At 45.6% G+C, this 22,189-nt stretch overlaps 1 protein-coding gene across 4 annotated transcripts; it reads left to right on the forward strand.

The window, feature by feature from the left end:
- Positions 1-12: 12 nt before the first annotated feature.
- LOC135262986 (inositol polyphosphate 5-phosphatase OCRL-like) lies at positions 13-22,132 on the forward strand. Of its 4 annotated transcripts, XM_064350490.1 has the most exons (24): positions 13-594; positions 1,401-1,480; positions 3,444-3,535; positions 4,549-4,587; positions 5,312-5,425; positions 7,537-7,668; positions 7,772-8,018; positions 8,340-8,501; positions 8,735-8,836; positions 9,162-9,276; positions 9,659-9,775; positions 10,860-11,041; positions 11,339-11,450; positions 11,787-11,896; positions 12,540-12,675; positions 13,355-13,465; positions 13,956-14,121; positions 14,314-14,549; positions 15,852-15,875; positions 17,016-17,132; positions 17,244-17,328; positions 18,559-18,686; positions 19,092-19,203; positions 19,304-22,132. In XM_064350490.1, exons 1-24 carry the CDS (start codon positions 547-549, stop codon positions 19,426-19,428), a joined length of 2,892 nt encoding a protein of 963 aa, XP_064206560.1. In that variant the 5' UTR covers positions 13-546; the 3' UTR covers positions 19,429-22,132. The 4 variants fall into 4 exon arrangements, with proteins under 4 accessions (XP_064206560.1, XP_064206563.1, XP_064206561.1 ...); XM_064350493.1 differs by lacking the exon at positions 15,852-15,875 and having other exon boundaries at positions 14-594; XM_064350491.1 differs by lacking the exon at positions 1,401-1,480 and having other exon boundaries at positions 14-377.
- Positions 22,133-22,189: the final 57 nt, after the last annotated feature.

Here is a 22,189-nt window from a genome sequence, read left to right on the forward strand (position 1 = left end):
GTTTGCCCGGGTTTGTGTTTGCTTTTCGGAGGAGTTCCCATCCCAAGCCCTATCGGCGAATTTTATTACTGTAGCAGCTTACTAGTTAGCTTCACACGGGGCCTGGGTTTTACTAGGAAAAAATCTGCTAGCTAGCTAACTAGCTATCTGGCAAGCGACCTAGGGTAGGCAGCTAATGGGTGAACATGTACACAGCTAACGTTGGCGGTCTGAACTCTTCAGTGTTACTGGAGATATTGGGACGATGATTATCACTTTCAGATGAAGGGAAAAGAAGACCGGCTTGAGAAATTCCAGGAAAATCGAAATATTGTTGGAATTGAGAAGACCGACAGTTGGCTAACTAGCTTCTACTGGAAGGCCGGATACTTTGGGAGGTAACTTAGATAGTCTAGTTGGCTAGCTTGCCAGCTACCTAACTAGCTGCCGATATATTTTATATATATAAGTTATACCTCCTGTGCTGGCTGGCTGGAAGTACAGTCGGATTCGAATAAAATCGCTGTTCCAGCAATTCACCAAAACTTCCTTGCCTGCTTTTGTCTGATGGATGCCCTCTCGCAGTTCGGGTTATGTGAAGATAAATGCATAATAATATCCTTTATCGCAAAGTATTCTTGTCATTGTTCGTAACTTGGCAGTTATTTGTCTAGCTAGCTAATTGTGCCGTTGATCAAGTAACATTGTCTAAGTAACGAGCTAACTGGAAACCATCTCGTGCGAAAATATCTAGCTAGCTCGCCTAGGTTACGACATTGTACTAAACTAGCTAAGAATTGGATTGATGTTTATCTGGCCCGCTAGCGCTGGCGAATAGTACATAGCTAAATCGTTGTACTTGGCTAACGTTTGGTTCACAGTAACTTGGTTAGCTGACACTGCCATTATGAACGTCCTTAACCAGCAAACTAATACTGAAATGCAACACTTGAAAGTAAAACTCGATGTCGCTAAGTAAGTACTACAGCTTGGTTAGGTTTTCCGAAATGTTGTGTGACACTGTGACTCGTAGTGGTCATGGAGTATAGTCAGTAAAAAGGAGCAGGGTCCAAGTTTGAACGATTCGCATTTGGTATCATAGTTATCTGGTTTTGGCTTTACTGACAGGGGCCTTTCATGATTTAGGACATTTCACAGTACACTGGAAGAATTCTATTTAAAGCCACTGTTAGTATGTAATTCTTCAAGCATGTGCTTCTTAAAGTTTTATGAATTGCAGAGGTTTGGACTGAACAGAATAGTATTTGCGATACGCAAGTTACTTAAAATCTATTAATTGCCAAGTAATCATGTATGCAATTTCGACTAATTATTGGTCCAAATAATGGACTGTGGTTTTTGGATGAGCGGCTTTCCTCCCAACCATATTGGTCACCGAAGTGCCTTAACTGAAGTTCCAGACTGTGAAAGCACAGGAGCTCCGAGCAGGACTGAGGGAACCACGGCTCTTGTCACTGGTTGAGCGCTCTGGAGAATATATGTGAGTTTATTATCCTTTCTAAAACGACCTTTGTCCAGTTCACTGTTTGCCAGTTAGGTTTGTCTGGTGTTTGCCTTTATGGGTTGGGTACTGCAAAGCTGCACAGTGAGTGATACACTGAATTATGAAATGCGTGCGGTTGTGGAAAAGTAATTTCTGGAGTTTGATGCGGACTCCTGTTATAGTGTTAAAAATTTTAATATGACCGTGTCAACTGACGAGCTTTTTTTGTGGACCAGTCAATGCACGGTCCTGCACACGGTGACGTTTGTTTTGTGAAATAATTACCTTCATTAGAGAGGACAATGTTGTATACTTTTGTGAGAGGGGTGTTTTTTCTGTTCAGAAGAAATGAGAATTGTTGTGGTGCCAGCAGGCAGCAGATAGAAATAATATTTATTACATTCATTTTGAACATTGATTTTCTGAAAGTGTGTGGTCGGTGGTGTCAAAGTGGGCAGAGAGATGCGGCTGGAATCCAGCGATGTTAATTCACCATCAGCTGCTATAATAATGACACAGTAAGCAACCAGGGTTGAAAAAATCATAGATCCATACAGTAGACCTCTAGGCTGCCAAGCTACCAAATCTGTTAGCTTACACGTCAGCTTTCTGGTATACGGATATGAAAAGTGAGACCCTTTATTTGCTTGTGTAAGCATGTCTCATTTAAGCATTCCTGTGAGCCAGTCCTGAAAAGCATGTGCAGCCAGTTTCTCAGATTCTGCTTTCTTTTACTCCTTTTGGCTCTTGTTACATGCTATGCATGTATGTATCTACTCACAACTGGGACTTTAGGCTACATATTGTTATTGAATGTGTGCTTCTAAGCACCATAAGATTGAGTCAGAATATTGTAAATGTTACATTGGTGATATTATGACACTACGTTACTGGCATTTAGCTGAGGCTCTTATCCAGTGTAACTTACACACAACTAAATAACTTATACATTGCGTCCATTTATACAGCTGGATATACACTGGAGCCGTTCAGGTCAAGTTCCTTACTCAAGGGTAGTACGGAAGTGTCTTACCTGGGAATCGAACCTGCAGCCTCTCCTTACCCATTGCACTGCCGGCCTATGTTCCATTACAGTGACAGAACACTACTCACTTTAGGATAAGTGTTTCTGCCTTATCATACCATTGCAGTAATACTTACCCTAGGCAGTGACTGGGCACGGGTTTGCCAGCAAGTAGGCTAATGTTGACTTCACAAAAGGGTCCATTTAACACATTTCCTGAATTAGCCTACTTGTTCCTAATGTAGAATTTGCTGCTCAGCACAAAGGCCTGAAGTCTGAATGGCTGCACACTGTGGCTGAGCTTGAAGCCATGTCCTCTGAAGGGTTCAATCTTGTCTCCTTTATTCCGCCATTCAGCCCTGATGCTCTTCACATTTTTTTTTCACTTTCTACATCCTTTGTCTTAAAAGCATGCCTATGTTATATCTTATGATTTAGGTCACTGCGCAAAGAAGTCTGTGATAATATTGTCTGTTATTTGATCATTCGGCACACTATGCTGGAAATGTATAATTATTTTTAATTATTGGTATTTTTATTGTATATTGTTATTTGTCATTGTATAATTTCAGTATTTATTTATTTTACTGCTTTCTCGGCATGATCTTCCTTGTAATGGAGATTCTATATTAAGAGTCAAATTTTCCTCTATTAACCCTTTTAAGGGAATAACTTTGTATTTTGCATCATTTGTAAAAAAAGAAAAAAAAATTAAAGGGGAGGTTTGCCAACAAATGGAGGTTATTTGAAAATGAATTGTGATGAGCCGTCATGGACAAATGAGGCATTGTCACAGAGGAAGTAGATAGTGACAAAAATGATATCGCTAACATGCTCAGAATATCGTCTGTATTAGGCTACATGCAAATTCAGTAAAAGTGTCTAATCAGGCCTGGTCCAGCTGCATGATTCTTTTCTGCTCTGCTTCTCTTGCAGGCTGGATGTTTTGGCTAACCCTGACGAGGTGGTGAAGAGTCCCATACCTCAGCTCTCCGTACCCATCAACGGTCACTTTCATCTTGTGCAAGGTAATCCCTTGGGGCCTTTTCCTCATTTGTGTCAAATGGCCATTCTTGCTGTTGGTGCCTCTGAGCGCTATTGCTTTGAAATGTACTCATGAGTGCGAGTGACTTGCACTGAAGGAGGAAGTGTTCTATGAGCATGTGTGCATGTGTGTGTTAGCTGTGCATTGCAGCTGAATTCTGAGTGGCTGCATGTGTCAGGGATGCAGTACGCTAGCATTCCTGGGCCATTTGTTTTCTCTTTCTTGTTCCACCTCAAGGTCCTCAATATTTAATCAGAGAAAGTCTTTGGTGGACTCGACTAAAGCTGCTTGGTATGGCTGCATTTGAGCCGCTGTAAACATAACAAAGCCGACGCCAGGTTTGAGAGAAAAAGAAAATGGTTTTATTACAGAAGCTACCAGGGAGAATAAAAAGAAGCCATCGTGAACCTTATAAAACTGACTGACATGTTGGTCACCAGTCGGCACCCTGAGCCGACCAGAGGAGAATGGGTTTCCCCCTTGAGCCTGGTTCCTTCCAAGGTTTCTTCCCATCTGCCACAGGGAGTTTTTCCTTGCCACTGTTGCCTTAGGCTTGCTCCTGTGGGAGTTTAGGCCAGGTTTGTCTGTAAGGCGTATTGTGACAACTGCTGTAAAATACGCTATACAAATAAAATTTGATTTGATTTGATTTGAAAGAAGCCCAGTGGGCGAGCACAAAAACAAAAGAGAGAGGGAGCCCCTGAAATTCTCCAGTCCACCTTATATAGGTAGCTCCTCCTGAGGAAGTCTTTACCTGGGCCTGTAGTAGGTGTGCGGGAATCTGCAATTAGAAATATGGAACCGGTGCAGACCAGCGTCCCCCCAGGGAGACTTATCACAGCTGTTTTCAGAAAGGTGCTCTAGGAATCTTCCCCACTGACGGAAAAATGAGGCTACCCTCCCATTTGACTTGCTGATCTGCAATTAACCAAACATTTGTCTTGTTTCGTTTAGAACACCAAGCAAACAAACAAAATAAAAATCTCTTTCTTTCAGAGGCAGAAGAAGCCCTTCTCATTGACATCCCAATTAATCGTAAGTGTTTGCGTTAAGGTTGCAATTTAAAACTAAACTTTGCATAGCAATTCAAATACATACCTGTCAGCTCATAAGGTTTGTCCATGTAAAGTCATTTAATTTATTTATTTAATATTTTTTAGCTATATGCCATATATCAGTGCAACGTGGAAAATCTAACCTCATAAATCACTGTTTTTAGACTTCAGTCAGAAGAGAAGTGGATGGAATAATATTATTCAGACAGTTTGTTCCTAGACATTTTTTGCATAATAAGAGTGGGTAGTTATGGTGTTATCCTTGTTCAGTTGCTGTGATCGGTCTTGATCGTGCTGCCCTTACTCCCTGTGCTGGGAGTCTATTGCTAGTTTCCTTTCCATCTGTATTTTCATAAATGGCAGTGATAAGACGACATGGTGTTATCCTTGTTCAGTTGCTGTGATCGGTCTTGATCGTACTGCCCTTACTCCCTGTGCTGGGAGTCTATTGCTAGTTTCCTTTCCATCTGTATTTTCATAAATGGCAGTGATAAGGAGAAAACTGGTCTGTTGCATCATGGGATAATTTGTTTAATTGAAGCTGGTTCTATAGCAGATTTGCATGTGTTAAGCTCTCGCATGCATTGTGCTATCCTGATCTGTTGACAAAGCCTGCTACGTGAGCAACTGCTCTCTCAGGGAGATGTCAGAGTGAACTCTCTCTCTCTCTCTCTCTCCCCTCTCTCACACATTCCTCCGGTAAGCCTGCCTTCGGGTGCAGGTTCAAGGAGAGCAGGCCCCTGACGTGCTGCTGGAGCTGCAGGATGATAAGCGTACCCAGTCTTTCCTGTCGCAGGTGAAGAAGGCCCAGCAGCAAGGTGAGGCACCACAGAGTTCAGCGTGGAGCTGCTCTGCAACTCTACTGTGCAACCGAGATCATGGTTTCTGGATGAGTTTCCATTGACAGCAGAAGCGTAGATCGATCGCTGGACTAAATTTTGCTAGTCCTCCAGAGAGGTAACAAACTAAAATGCCAGGAACTGATGGGTGTAGCTTGCAGTCCTGCAAATCACTGATTGGTCAAATGCAAACTCCCTGTGAATCGTCATACCTTGAGCAAACCAGTCACTGTTAACTACCCTGAAGTGCCATATATTCTTGTATATGCAAAGGCATGGAGTGGTTTATATCTCATACCATGGCTACAACTAAAATAAAAAAAAGATTTAAAAATGTTTTTGTCAACTGCAAAACTAAAACCATTATGTATACACGTCCACCTATTAGCTAAATATAGTTCATCTGCTAATGATGGCACTGGAGTTTGGATTCTACAGAGGTGTCTATCACTGTTGGTTATCAGAAAAAAATAATAAAAGAGAAAAGATTTTATAATAAAAAACAAAGTACACATTAACAATTGGTATGATGCATTTAGCTTCCGGTATTGTGAGCAGACAGTCGGCTGTGTCATTTACTCTAATCCATATAACTAACTACGCTACATTAATATTTCCAAACTTAAAGGGTAAGCACCAGATATTATAAAAAATAAAATACACCAGCCAAATTGATGTTGTCCTATTTTATGATTCTCACCATTAAATTTTTTTTTTATTGTAATAAAAGGAAGAAATAAGCCCTAAAAGATCAAATCGCTTACTTTTCTGCCCCACCTCTTTTTGAACAATCTTCGTAATGATCACCTACATCGTATTTTGTGATGTGATAGAATAAGGAAGTGTGATACTGTCAAATTGGCTATAGCTACCCCTTTTTCCTTAAAGAAATTGACCTACAATTGATGCGAATAAGAAAGTTATCAACATTATGCTAGACTAATTTGCTCGCTAGAGGTTTTGTCCAGTTAATTTGTCCAGTAAGTTTTTGGGAATGTTTTAACCCTTAACCCTTTGAATCGTTGGAATGTTTTACTGTTTTTAAGTTGGTTTTCTCAAACTCCATTGCTTAAAATTCCGGTAGTGATTGTTACATCAGCGTGATCTTACACATTAATGAGGTAATGCCTGATTGTTGTGGGGCGAGGGGAAAGAGGTGGCCTCAGGACAGAGCAGGGGTGAAGTTTCAGCAGTGAGTGTGTTTGGAGAAGGAAAAAAAAAAAAGCAGCCAATCAGGTTTTTACAGCAGGGGTGTGACTGTTAATGAAGAGCTGACATCTGTAGTAAAGACGTCACAGTGTGTGGAAATGTGGAAACAGGCCAGTGAGTCAGAAATCTCAGATGTTGCCTGGTCTTCTGTTGTTCCATGTACATTCTGTCCAGCCTTTATCGCAAACATACTTCATATAAGTGCTGCATAGATAAGAACGCCTGTGTGTTCAAGGATGTAATTATGACTCACCAGGTCTCTTATCTCCATTTAGAAAGAGGATGAACTCCTTTTGGCTGCTGCCGCTTTTTATTAGGTATTTGCAGTGCCATATTTTACAGGGTCAGGTGAAATTGCATAACTACCTATTAGGTCTGAGCAAGCATACATCTACTAATGAACACAGGCTAGCAATATCGGATTGGGTTTACCGTATAGATTTGTTCTTTGGATGTCTTTTGTTAGATGCATACTTTCTCCTCAGTTTTTCAGCACTGAGACATTGTCTCATATAAGCATGCATTATTATTTGTTGGTTTGCTGTAGGCCCACTTGTGCCCTGTATTGAAATGCAAGTCTGCAGACCTAATGTGTGCAATTACAGTCCTGGAAGGCTGCTTAGTGTGTTGGTTTTGGTTCCAACCAGTTTACCTTAGGTTTGCAGTCTGCGGCTCTAGCTGGTGCTTACACAAATGTCAGATCAAGATGTGATCAAGCTAATCAAAGAAGAGCAGAATTTGGCCCAAAATACTGATTGGACCTTGTTGTGCACCCCTGCTTCAAACCTTGTGCTCTTGAGAATTTGGCCTCAAACGCCTTTTCCCACTGACCGAGACATTTTGCTGATGTTGCTGAGAGATGATGTTTTCCTGTATTGCAGTGTCATCCAAGGCGATGGACCCCACCGACCCTGTGCCTCCTGCACCCCCCAGAGTCGGCAGCATGCTTGCCAGCGAGGTAGCCCCTGCCAACTCCCTCTCCGTCAATCCCAACGCCGGCCCGATAACCATAGGTGTGAAAAAGGCCTTAGGTCCTCCTCCGTGTGCTATAAAGTGACTCATTTACCGTGCCTGTGTAGCGTGCTGTCCGTGTTAACCGTAACCGTCTCTCGCCAGACGCGGACGGCCCGGGTCTGACTCTGGCTGACCTCGGCATCCAGGAGCATTTCAACCACACCCCGAAGGATGAGGAGAAGAAGAACCAGCAGAACCGGATCAGCGCCTCTCGGGAAGCTCCGCCTCCGCCGGTGCCCCCACTGCCGCCCCGAAAGGGCTCTGCCAACCCTTCCAGCACCCCGGCTTCGAAAGAACGGGCCCCACCCGCTCCGGTCAAAGACAACTCTATTATTACTCCGAGCAGAGAGTAAGTTTTGCCCCCTGGAAGAAGTCCAAATATAATCAGTAGTTTATGCTCATTGTAAACAAGAGTTGTCCAGAAAGGCTTGTGTAGTTTATAAATCCAATCTGAATATCTTTTTGTATGCATTGGATTTATATATTGCGGTGTAGTTTATAGCCTGTTATGTGCCTCTGGGCTTCAGGGGGCCCAACTGCATTGCAGTGAAATTTCCATTAGGAATCCAACCCTTTAAAGAGGCAACAAGTTAAAGCTTGAGTTTGGAATGGTGCTCTGCAGAAGATGTCAGTTAAACATGAGTGTAATGCTGCTGTGGTCGCCCTGTAGCAACAGGATCACAATGGAAAGGTCGTTTAGCTGGAATGAAAGCCCTTCCAGCAGCACCATGAGGCAGGCCATGTTCTCCAGCCTGGCCGGGCAGCGAGAGGGTCTCATCAGACACCGCCTTGCCAAGAAGGAGAAGGAGTACGTGGACATCCAGAACTTCCGGTGAGTTCCGCCGGGCTGCCGCTGCCCTCTACCAAACCAGCAGAGCTCAAGGAGAATTGGCATGCTTTTATCTTAGCAGATCATTTTCAGTTAATCATTTTAAAGGCCAGCAATAGCTGGAATGAAGAGTGTGCTGCTATTTGATTTGTATGACCTCTACAAGACTGAACAGGCAGATGTGCTGTGTATCTCTTCTGTCACTTAATGGGCGTGTGTGCCCGTGTGTTTCGCAGGTTCTTCGTAGGGACGTGGAACGTGAACGGGCAGTCTCCGGACGGCAGCCTGGAACCCTGGCTTCGCTGCGATTCGGAGCCACCGGACTTCTACGCTGTGGGGTGGGTGCCAGGACCATGGGCCCAGAGCAAGGGCCTCTGAAGTAGAAAGACATTCTGTGAGAAAACAGGCTGTGTGGTTACTTCCAGTTAATGAGCACTGGCATTTCCCCATTTCTGCTCAGGGCTCTTCAGTCTGGACCCTCTGCTGTGGAACTTGTGTGCTCGTTTGCATAATTGCATAATTATTACAACAGACATATAACTCAAGTTTAGGTCAGGTCTGTGAAGCGTGCAGCATGGTTGAGTTTGCTGGACCGTGAAGAGGTGACGTAAATGAACTTTCATTTCTGTGTGATGTTTCTGGGGGGACTCCATGGGGCTGCAGATTCCAGGAGCTGGACCTGAGCACTGAGGCCTTCTTCTACCTGGACTCCTCAAAGGAGCAGCAGTGGGTGGAGGCCGTGGAGCGGAGCTTGCATCCGAAGGGCAAATACAGACGGGTGAGTAAGGAGCGAAGTACAGGAGAAACACAGACTGAATGCGTGCTTGTGGACGCACATGTATGTGCATGTCTGTGTGTTTCCATATGTTCAGAAGAAAATGCACAAAACACTTCAGTTACTTCATTTTCATTAAATGTGTGAGGGTGAGAACTGCACGCCACAGAAAAACTTCTTGATTATTGTTTCAAATCAGCTCTTTACCGATTTAATATTATAGCTCTACCCGTTTGGGTTTTGTGATGCCTCATTTTCCCGGCACTTACATAAAAAATAGAGCATGCATGTGCACATAAAAATAAGACATACAAAACATGAGTTTTCGATGAAACTCGTATGTTTCACTGTGAACTGTGCCGTGTTTTCATCGTGTTCTCTGCAGATCCGCATCATCCGGCTGGTGGGCATGATGCTAGTGGTGTTCGCCAAGAAAGAGCACAGGAGCCACATCCGAGACGTGGCAGCAGAGACTGTTGGCACAGGCATCATGGGTAAAATGGTACGCAGTTGGTTATTCAAAACAAGTGGTCTTGTTGCCACACTTCCTCTGCTACTTCAAGTTGTAGGACGAGAGTTCAATATTATATTAGTCCGAAATATATTCAGACAATACTTTCTAAGGTGTCTAACCCTTACTTGAGCATCTTGCATTTTGAAAAATGGTCGACTGATAGTTAATTTACCTGTGGGTGCGTATTGGTCTGTGCCAAAGTCTCACAGCATTCTCACGTTAAGTGGTGGCCATTCAAGGTTAAGAGAAAGAACATAGAAAATAGTGCACCTTATTACGCACGATAGCCAGCCAATAGCTTGAGTCTGATCTGAGTTTTGATGATGTTGTTGTTGTCATTGTTATTAGTAGTGGTAGTAGTGGTGGTATTTTCTGAATGAACCTTGCTTGCGGAATAACGTGGTTTCTTTCAGGTGTTCCTCTTTCACAGCTGCACAACATCTACTCCGCATATAGTTTCATAACATTTCGGCAGTGAGCCTTATGGGAGGTGTATAGAGATCACGTGTCTTTATGCCCCTGTTACTGTAACTTTAAATGTGCTGCTGATTGATGCAGATTCCATACCTGAAGGCAGTTTTCTAACTCAGGAGTACAGAAAAGAGGACAGAATAAAGGGATTTTGGTTATGCAGTATTACATAACTGTCTAGATGCCAGTATATCCTTCTCTCCAGTAATTGTGTACAACAGCAGAACAGTAGTTAGTTCTGGGCACAGTGTACCATTAGTCACCATCATTTCCTTTCCATTATGTTCATGTCGTGTAATTTTATTGTCTGATATCTGCTAGCATATACTTTGTTAACAGACCCAGCTTCCTGATGTGGTTGTGAAACATCCTGGTTCTTAGAAGTGTTGGCTTTAAAAATGTTTTTATTTGAAGCCTAAGCTTTTAATCTGAAACGTTTTAATTGCTGGATTCGGTTTTAAAAACTTCGCTTATGGGACTGTGTGGACCGTGTAGCCAGTGTAAGGCACAGCTCCCAGGGAAGGCCATTTTCATAACCGCTCACATAAAAGAGAGATTCGTTGAGAACGGAATTTGCATCGCGGCCCATTTGCATTTCCAGGGCAACAAGGGGGGTGTGGCGGTGCGGTTCGTGTTCCACAACACCAGCTTCTGCTTGGTGAACTCTCACCTGGCGGCGCACGTGGAGGAGTTTGATCGCCGTAACCAGGACTACAAGGACATCTGCGCCCGCATGAGCTTCTCCGTCCCGGACCAGCCGCCGCTGAGCATCGTCAAACACGAGTGAGGCTCCCCGCCGCCCGTTTCTCTACCGCGGCCCGCCTTATTTTGCATAGCTATAGCGCTGGTAAAATGGCTGCACGTCGTCTTATCATTGTGTAACATTCATGGTTTTATTGGATGTTGTAAGTACTGAATTAAAACATATCTTAGACTATGACACGCCAGTCAACCCATCTTGGATCAGTATGCTCCCACATCCAAAACCAACTGAATGTTAAATGTTGTCATTGGGTTCTTTGCTCGTGGTAATTTGATTTGCGTGACTTATTCTGCTTTTCTTCTCGTTTTTGTTTTCAGAGTGGTAATCTGGCTGGGAGACCTGAACTACCGGCTGTGTGTCTACGACGCTTCCGAAGTCAAAAACCGCATATCCAAAAAGGAGCTGAAGAAGTTGCAGGAATGCGACCAGGTGAGGATTGTGTAACATCTGCCTGATGTCCTGGCAGCTGGCTTTCTGCTCCTGGGAGTGTGTTTGCACTGTTCACTGCATGTGTGGCAAAAGCCTGTTTATTTCTGTTTGTTGCACATGTAGACTGCAGCTTAGTTATTTAGATGGCATTTCATTTCAATGAATGCAAATGTGCAGAGTACAGTCTTATGGCTTAGCAGATATGCTGGGGAAGAACACTTTGAATGTTGATAATTGATGGATATCCAAATCAAAACGATCTTATTTTTGTACCTATTTCTGTATTTCAGAGTAGAGTTTGTTAGTTTATTTCTTCTTCTCTTGCGTCACGTTTAGCTCAACATCCAGAGACAAACACGGAGAGCATTTGCTGATTTTGTAGAGGGAGAGATCACCTTCATACCCACCTATAAATATGATGCCAAAACCGACCGATGGGACTCAAGGTAATGGCTCTGTGTTTCTGGCCTTTGAGGTCCTGATGCATTTGGCTGTCTATGTGGAGTGCCTGCACACACCGCTGTCTGTCTTTCCTGTTGCCTGATTACAATTCATAAAGCACTAGCTTCAAGGTCATAAGAGGCCTCTGAGTATTGAGCAACAAGTCTCAAGAGACTTCTAACAATAGATTTCAAGTTATAGGAGTCCTCTTTGTACGCAGTCATCCTCTATGCCTATGCCGTCGGTACCCGTAACAAGTTCAGACCTCGTGAGTTTCTCACAAGTCAAAAACAAGTCCCCAGACCTCTGAGACTAAGCCCGAGTGGATACTGGTGCCATGTATACTGCCTAGCCCCAAAGCGTACACATAGGTTATCTCTGGGCATATCTTGTTTTTATTGCTCTGTTCCCCACTCTCACTAACAAAACGTCCTAAACATTCCGGTTACAGTTCTCGAAAAATGAATGGAATCGGATGAACATGCTTTTTCCTTCCTGCAACAAATCGAAATCCTTACAATATAAAAATATTTTTCCAACAATGTGAATTGTAGTAGGCCTGTAATGGGCCTTTTATGCAGCTGACGCCACAGTGAGCAGCACGCTGTGTATTTGGACTGGGCAGCAGTGTGCCTGTGTGCGTTTCAGTGGGAAGTGCCGTGTCCCGGCCTGGTGTGACCGGATCCTGTGGAGAGGCAGCAGCGTGAAGCAGCTGGAGTACCGCAGCCACATGGAGCTGCAGACCAGCGACCACAAGCCTGTCAGCTCCCTCTTCAGCATTGGGGTAAGACACGCCCACACTGAGCTTAGACACACCCACTCTGAGACCCTGCTGCCCTTCAGTTCTGGGTAACACACGCCCGCAGTGAGCTTAGACACACCCACACTGAGACCCTGCTGCCCTTCAGTACTGGGTAAGACACGCCCACACTGAGCTTAGACACACCCACACTGAGACCCAGCTGCCCTTCGGCACTGGGTATGACACACCCACACAGAGCTGAGACACGCCTACACTCAGACCCAGCTGCCCTTCAGCACTGGGTAAGACACGCCCACACTGAGCTCAGATGTATACAGCGAGCCTTTCAGCACTGAGCCGGTTTCCCACTGATGTCTCTACTGAGCTGTAAAGTGCAATGCAATGTCAAATGTTGTGTACAGTAAGTCACCCTGGATAAGTGGCTTCTAAATGGCTGTAATGTAATGTGAACAAGATATGTTAGTGCCTCAGGCAATAAAATGGAATGTGTATGTATGTGTATTCGTATGAAGCCAGCTGTTCTTTTGGTATGAAGAGCAGACTGGAAGCATTCATTTACTTTGTGCAGAGTATTTGGGAAGGTCATGGCGTAGGAATGAAGTCCTGCCTGAATCCCTTGGTTCCATGCTGCTGTCGCGTCGGCATTGGGAGAGAGCCGGGAGCGCAGTGAGGGTGACGGACGTGTCTGTGTGCCTCGCAGGTCAAAGTGGTCGACGAGCAGCGGCACAAGAAGGTGTTTGAGGAGATCGTGCGCATGATGGACCGGATGGAGAACGAATTCCTCCCGTCCCTGTCGCTGTCTCAGAGGGAGGTGAGAGGAGAGACTGAGCTCCGCAGCACTGATTTACTCTCAGGGACATTGAGCGTGCCCAGCTACTCCAGGAGCATTTCCCTTCACTGATAGGAGGAAAAAAAACACTTAAAAATAATAATAATTTTATTGGTGCCCCTCCCAAATTCTGCCGAAATTCATTAAAGATATCAGGACAAGTTGCAATATGTTGGCTGATAGGCTAATTATTTTCTGCTTTCAGATGCTGAAATTAATATATTTTTGAAAAATATATTGGTGTGAAATATACTTAGCATGTTTTTCTAAAATGCCATATATTTGCAATATTTAACAATGTACCCTGCCTTCGTGAGGGTTGGAACAGTGTTGCCTTTGGCAGTTCGCTGATGGCTTCACTCGTTTGATGGCAGCTGCTAGTTGGGATATGAATAGGTTTCAGCCTGTTCGGGCGGGTGTGTGTGATTCCTGGTTCCCGCCGCCTCACCCCGACGCTCTCCCTCCCCCGCAGTTCACCTTTGAGAAGGTGAAGTTCAGGCAGCTGCAGCGGGCGCGCTTCCTCATCACCAACGACGGCCAGGTGCCCTGCCACTTCGCCTTCATCCCCAAGCTGAACGACTCGCAGTACTGCAAGCCCTGGCTGCGCGCGGAGCCCTGCGACGGCTTCCTGGAGCCCAGTGAGCGAGCGCTGCCTTTACCGCGTTTTAACAGCGTTTTACCGCGCCAGTTCCCGCCTTTTTCCCACTCGTGGCTAAATTGCACATAACGGAATGCTGCATCTGGTTATGTGGGATGGGGAAACGCCCCTTCTCCCTCCCCGCCCCGTAACCCTGTTTCTCTGACACCACCCTCCCCCCGCCCCCGTGCAGACGAGACCCTGGAGATCAGCCTGGAGGTGTACGTCAGCAAGGACTCGGTGACCCTGCTCAACTCGGGCGAGGACTCCATCGAGGACATCCTGGTGCTGCACCTGGACCGGGGCAAGGACTACTTCATCACCATCGCCGGCAGCTACCTGCCCAGCTGCTTCGGCACGTCCCTGGAGACGCTGTGCCGCATGAAGAAGCCCATCCGCGAGATCCCCATCACCAAGCTCATCGACCTGGTAGGGTGCTCCTGGGAGAGCCAGGCTCTGCCATTCAGAGGTCTCTCAAATGGTGGCCATCGTGCCAAACACGGTTTGCAGTAGTACCTTTGCGTTGAGAAGGAACAAAGAAGTACTATTGAGGATCGTGAGGAGTATTGACTGTGCAGGTCCGCGTCTACGTCAACATTCCTCACGCCTGCAGCCGAATAATGGTAGAAGCTGTACATTAAGAAGGCATCTCGTTCATTTACACACGTGCAATGCATCTTACTCAGACAGATTTATAGTAGTACATGAAGGAAAACAAATGAAAAGTAAACCTGCACACTGACATAAAGAGGAGAAAATTCAAAGCAAATGTGTACCCATGCAACAATACATATTTATTCATGTGTGCTCATGTAAAAAGTGCACAAAGTAAAGGTGAAACAAAGACTTCAGTTTTTCACCATCTACTCTCGGGACTTTGATGAATAGTGCATGAAAATGTTTGGCCCATACGTAGGGTTTTAAAAAGACTGGCCCGTGTGGAAGAATCTGTTGAAGAAGCCTGCTTTGTAGAGGATAAGCTTGTAGGTTCCTCTGACATGATAGTTTCAGTCACGTTCAGATCACAACAGTTTCACACTGAGTAATGTTGACTGAGCTGAGGCTCTGTGTTTAGTTCTGCCCCAGGTCAGGTCTCTCTCTGGCTATGGGGGGTCCTCAGAGTGATATTCTGGGGGTATTTTCGGAAAGCGGAAGCGCATTCAGAGCCGGAACATGGGGCATAACGTGACAGATTTACGCAGGGCTTTCCTGAGGAGCGGGGGGAAGGGAAAGGGGTGGGGGGATGGGGTGGGGGCTGGACGTAAAACCAAATGCACCAGCGGTTCCTTATTCTCTTCCTCTCCTCGCACGGCTTGCGGAATGGCCTCTGCTTGTTTCTTCACTTCTGCGGTAGAGCCTTTTCTACGACCGCTGACCTTGTACTTCTGTTTTCTTTGCAAAGCACAGGGGGTTTTAAGTGTGAAATGCAGCTATGCTGTTTTGGTTCCTTGGCTGCACTTTGCTCCGGCGCTGTTAATATTCATGAGCATCGTTCAAGCATGTCGCCAACCCAAAAAGCAGTTCCTCCCTTGATCTAAAAGTTTGGGCCTGCTCCCTGTTTTTTGCAAACCTTTTATGGACGCCATATTTACGGTACGCTCTCGGGCGTATTCTGCTTAAAGAACAAATCTTCAGTGACTGTTTCTCTCCTCCCCTTTTCTCCTTTTTCCCACTTCTCTCCTTCCCTGTTCCGATCGCTGTCGATCATTGTTGGGGCTGCTTGATGTTCAGGGAGAAGACGGCTACATGGAGAAGGTAAACGCGCACGCGACACACGGCGCGGGTGGGCCAAGCGAGGGAAGGCCTTAAGGTGCACGGCTGAAATAACGATGCCTGAGCCAGCGGCTCATCGCCCTGTGGCCTGTCCAAACAGCTCGTTAATGGGACGAGCTTCTCAGTTGCCCCTTTCTCAGCTGTGTGAACTCATAGCTCATATTGCAGGGTACCCTCATTGTGCACGGTTATCAGAATTGTATTACTAATGAGAGGGTGATTAAGAGAACCACTGGTCTGGCCACACCTGTTCCAAGTTCAACAGTGTCGTGAGCAATTTAGTCACATTCCAGTTGTTCCTATGGGCAAGGTTCCTCTCGGAAACCTAAAACCAAAACATTTTTATTAATCGATACTCAGCACTAAGTCCGAGGCTTCAGGTGAATTCTGTGGCTCATACTCTCTCTCTCTGATCTCATACCGTGTTCAGTTTTTTGAGGCAACTTGGGAGTTGAATACTAGACGTGTGAGGCCCAGGCTCAACGCATGAGCTGGTTCTTCCAGTATTGAAAGTCATGTTTGTGCCTGCAAGGTCAGAGAAAGCGAGCTGGTCTGGTGAGACTTTAAAAGGCAACCCCCCCCCCACCACACACACACACCCCTCCCTCCATTAGCATGCGTTCTGCCGTTTGTGCTTCCTTCTCGGGTTTCCTGTCAGTGCGGTCCTGCCACAGGACGCTATTTTTGGAGCGCGCTCTGTCAAGCAGTCTGGACTTTTGCTGAACTGAGACGAATGTCACGGGCTGAAATCCCCTCTACAAATTTAACTCTGAAATATATTTCCATTTAAATGTTTTGGTTGAAATGAAGCACTTGGCTGTAAAACTGTATGGCTCCGTTAAGTTAAAGGGGATGTAATGAATATCATAAATTTATATTCTCGGTTCACTGCTTCTAAATCCACATATGTGTTGTGTTAATTCACTAATCCCCAAATACTTCTAGCAATGTCAGGCAAAGCATGTGGAATGGATGTCCCATAATGTCCGTGCTGAAACAAGAAGGAATATTACAGTGGGATCTTTGGTGCAATGTCCTCTCAGTGAACCTTGTGGTCATTGGTGTGTGCGGCTACTAAAGATGTTTGTGTCTAATTTTGGGATCGGCTTTGTGACCCACCAGGAGAAGTCCCGAATAAACGTCCTGGTGGACAACGCTGGGACAGAGGACAAGCCCTTGAAGATCCCCAAGGAAGTGTGGCTTTTAGTAGATCACCTCTTCACCAAGTCCTGCAAACAGGTGAGAGGCCAGGAAGTACAGCAGTCAGTCCTGCTGAAAAGAGAAATGTGGGAAGCAAACCTCTCTTTGACCTTGTGCTGTGTGTCTGTTTGTTTATCAATCTGTTTCCAGGAGGACCTCTTCCAGTCCCCAGGAATGCAGGAGGAGCTGCAGAACATCATTGAATGTCTCGACACCAGCATTCCGGAGACGATCCGTATCCTTTCCAGAACAGCTCTGCTTCAGTTCAGATGACACGAGGATACTTTAACCTTAAAGCAAATGTCCGCAGTCTTTTTTTCCCCCACCCGTGTTGCTGTTCCTGGATAGCGTAGACTGGGATTGGCGTTTGTTGGTGAAATGGGGCGAACTGTTTATTTTTTAATAAAATGAACCTTCAGCAGAGTTGGCAAGCTTCAGAAAAAGGAGGGTAAATACAATAACTCTCAGATGGCATACTGGGAGCTATCCTTCAACAAGCTGCACGCCAGTCTGTTAAAGCGTTTCTTGTTACCATGTGCAAGTGCTTTGCCAGGGTCTCAGAGCTCTTGGCGCAGATGGCATCTGCCTTCATTGCATGAGCCTCCATGTCTCGCGCTCTTTGCCCTGCTGCCACTCTTGCTCTCTGTTTCTACCTCCAGTTTTCTGTTTTCCCCTTTTTCTTGTGAACAGATTTAATTGTGGTTTCTGTGCTCAATTTACCTTCTGTAAGCTCAGTCTCTCTCTCACACACATTACATTACGGGCATTTAGCAGATGCTCTTACCCAGAGCGACTTTCACAATTAGTATTTTTACGTAGCATCATTTTTACAGCTGGATATATATTTAAGCAACTCAGGTTAAGTGAACCTGGAATCGAACCTGCAACCGTTGGTTTACAAGCCCAGTTTCTTACCAGTTATATTACACTGCCACACATTTCTGTCGCTCTCTCCCTCTCATCCCATACTCTTGGTGTTCATTATAATCTAACTCAAAAATAGTTTTTAGGGGAAATAACTCTCTAGCCTTACATAGGGCACCACTTTTGTAGGGAATATACCTCTATATTTTCACTCTGGGCATCTAAAATATACAACCATAAAGTTGGAACTTCTGTTTATAATTAAAATGACAAATATTAATGATCAAATATAATGAAGTCAAAGATTTAATGGATTACCTGAAGAATGTGGATAGACTATTTTGACTATTCTCACGTTTACGCAACATCAAAACACACAGGTTTAATAAAATAATTTATTACACAAACATACACAACACGGAGCATACACATGCTAATCTAGCTGAGGTAAGCCATGCTAACTATGAGAAGGTGGGAGGATTTGTGTGTGGGTGTGTTAGCTGTGTACCTGGCTTCTTTGCGTGCGTTGGACTGCTAGCTGCGTGCCGCGGGGGTAGCGCTCAGCTCACGTTGCGTGGGTTTCCTTGACTGCGCGCGTCAGCCGGGAGCAACCACTCTGTGGCGGAGGCCCTGCTGATCTTCCTGGAGGCCCTGCCGGAGCCGGTGCTGTGCTACGAGCTGTACCAGCGCTGCATCGACTGGTCCCCGGACAACCGTCAGTGCAGACAGGTGCAGGAAACTCCCCTTCACTCGCACGCACAAAACCCCAGTCCCTGGAGCCTTCCATAAAACTCATCATTAATTCATCATTAAGTTGCAAAACCTGAGTACGTATTAAAAAGACAGGTCCCCCAGTACACTATTACAAACGTTTTAATGTCAGGACTTCAGAAGTGTGGGACTTGCGGATTTATGTTCCTGGGTCAGCGCTTAACCCTATAATTTGTAATGAGCTGCTTTTAGTTCAGGGTTGAACACCTATGCTAGTGGGTGGAGTGTAACATGGCGTCAGCTTTATTGTCATTTGGAGAGCGGGTCTAACAAGCCTAAGTGCTGTTATTCCACTTGTGTGGGATTTTGTTGATTTTATTTATTTATTTATTTATATATGTTTTTACTTTCTGTGAATGGCAGCTGATTACCCAGCTTCCCCGGGCTCACCGCAACGTGTTCCGGTACCTCATGGCCTTCCTGAGGGAGCTGCTCAAGTTCTCCCACCAAAACAACCTCACTCCCAGCCTCATAGGTCAGTGCTCCTGCCAATCATCACATTTGCAGCTTGGCTATCCATCCATAGACGCCGCTGTATGAATGCTTGTGTTTTTTCCCCTCCCCCCTCCCCTCAGCTCCCTTATTCGCTAGCCTTCTGATCCGGCCCCCGCCCAACCTGATGGGCAGGCAGACGCCGCAGGACCGCCAAAAAGCCATCGACTTCATCCTGGGGTTCCTCATGGCTGGAGACGACGAGTAGTCGGGAGCAGGAGGACCCGAAGGAGGCGCGGCCGGGGACAAGCGGTGCTCCTGCCTCCTGCGCTGTGGTGGTCACTGTCACTTCGTTGGGCGACCCTTGCATTCACCGCACTTTACCACAGAGAATCGCCGTTCTGACCAATGGTCAGAAACGGCACATCTGCATTGTTGAATTACCCGTTTCTTAAGGAGGTGACATTATGTGACGCTGTGTGCCAAAAGAGGCCCTCCCTGTGATTATTCTGATGTGTTTGAATGTATGTATTCAAGTTAGATTATGTAGGCAATGATCATGTACGACACTAAGGACTACTCTAGCTAAAATGGCATTGGGAACAGTCTGATTCATGCTGCTTGTCAGGATTGTTTTTTCTCCTCGTGGATTCACGTGTATTTCAACTGAACTCATGAACTGAAAGCAGCTGTGAACGCTTGCTCTTAATAAAAGCGAGCCCAGGGGCTGTTTTCCGCTTGAGACCGAGACCATCGGCCACTGATGAGGACCTCTGTCCTGCCTTAAGGACGTTCATCAGGTGGCATGTGGTGACCAACAGCCGTCGTATCGCCCGAGGTTTTTATTCTTTCTTTTTTTAGCGAACCTTTTGCACCATTCTTTTTTGTTTTATTTCTTTTCCCCTCTCAAACCGTCAATGGACACTTTACATTCAGAGGTTTAAGGAGACATTGGAATATCATTGGGATTTTTAACAAGCAGTTTTAAAAGATGTATTTAAAGATGTGTCCTATGTAGGCCTGAGCGAGTAGTTTCACTGCCCTGCAGATCTGTATCCTCACGGGACCTAACGTGTGCTGGAATTCCTAGTGACTTCTTGAGCCGTCTGTATTACATCACTATTCTATCCCATGATCCCTTGTCAACCCATGTGTTTGCAGATTGTGTACTGTTGGCTGAATGTCTAGCAGTGTTGTTTTGAAACAAGGCTGATAGGCAGAGAAATGTAGGGCTTGCTTACCCACGATGTTCTCTTAGCACGTCCCAAGAAACTAGAAGTGTATCCGTATTGAACTCATTCCATTACTGTCCACTCTCCAGCTGACATGACCTTTGCCTATTTCTTCTGCGGTGTCAAAAGAACATGCAGTGATGCACATCGAGCCATGACACGTGGTGTTGACATCTTAACTTGTGTAAATGGTGCCATTGTACGCGGTTTCCCTGTGTTATGTTCAAATGTGTCGGTCTCCGTGTAACTGTGCAAGAACGTGTTGTCTGTCCCCCGTTTGTTCATGTATAGGAATGTGTGTCATGTCGGTGGAAACATGCAAATCCCGCTCTCACAGATAACAGTGCACTGCAGCCGCATGTCAGCGCGAGGGAGGTCTGTGACGGCAGGACACCGGCCTCCAGTCAGAGGGGAGCCGCTTGTGGGGCCCCTGTTGTGAGTCGACACATTCCCAGAATTCCTTCCTGTGTTAAAAGCACACTTGGCTGGAGGCTTTGAGAAGCAGCCTTCAGAAAAGCCTCTCTTCCTTTACTCCGTAAGCCTCTCTCTGAGTAAAGCTCCATTTCAGTGTGCTGCCTAATTAGGCTTTGTGCTCTGAACACTTGCATATTCCGTTTCATTTGTGAGTTTTGTCACAGCCATGAAAGCAGTATTGCAGAGTGGCTCATCCCCTGGGTTATGGCTCGTATTAAGGTACTATTCTGGTGGGTGGTGTGGGTGACCCGCACGGTCTGGTCTCTATTTCGGGCCATGCAAGTGCCATCTGCAGCCAGCAGCCCCTAAGGGCCACGCCCACATGACTCTAGCGCCTCCTGTGGTTGGGAGGATTTTAGCCGGATGAGATGACGTCGCCTGCAAGTTTGCGTGTTGAGCAGCATTTAAAATCTTCCTCATGAGCCCCAACTAGTGAACTTTGCTGCGATAAGCGAAGGCTGACATCACATGCTTCAGAGGAGTGTGTGCTTTTCTGCATTCTTGACAACAGAGGTTGCAGTGAGTGTTGCAGCCGGAGCCTGATTGGGCCATAACAAATTGGTGAGGAAAACGGGAGAAAAGCATTTTTTTTTTTAAATGTAAAAATGTTTCTCACCATGGTGTTGCCTTTTTTTTTACCACTACATGTGTACTTGTTTAAATCCAAGGGTGGACAGTATCTCACTTGCAAACTAAATGCTTTGTGCTTTGCTGTTGTTGACTATAGACACAACACCTCCATGGCTGAATACCTTCAAGGGCCCATATTCTAATTAAACATTACCTACGTACATTTCTCAGTGCTCAGCAATGCAGATCGCCATGGCAGTAGACTTATTGCCCCAGGAACTGTGTTGCCAGGTGACAGGGCCCATGCTGCCTTTGTATACTTGGCACTGCACATGACAGAGGTAGGAATGGGGTCCTTTGTATTGCTCTGACCAGCTACATAGCTTTGAGTGTTTTTTCCCAGGCTTGCCTTCAGGAGATGAGGCTTTAGAAGAAATCGGCCCATTGTAGAAAGTGCCATTGGTATCATGGGGATAAGCCTGCCACGGATCTGTTCCCATGGGCTATGCAGTCAGTGTACACAAGGCAGTGTCCGCACCAGACCGAGCATGCAATCATACTGGGAGATGTCACTGTGTCTATGTGTGTGTTTGCAGATGTGGGTGCGGGAGTTCTTTCCTCCCCCATGGACCTCTGCAAATTGTGGTTGTAGAACGCTCTGTGTTGTGGTACATATGCAAATACAAAAAAAAACAATCCCTCTTGCACAGTCCCCATAAAAAAGTGTCTGTCAGTTTTTTTGGTACTTTTTAT

Source organism: Anguilla rostrata, chromosome 9 (assembly GCF_018555375.3).
Source record: "Anguilla rostrata isolate EN2019 chromosome 9, ASM1855537v3, whole genome shotgun sequence".
In the NCBI taxonomy this organism is placed as follows: Eukaryota; Metazoa; Chordata; class Actinopteri; order Anguilliformes; family Anguillidae; genus Anguilla; species Anguilla rostrata.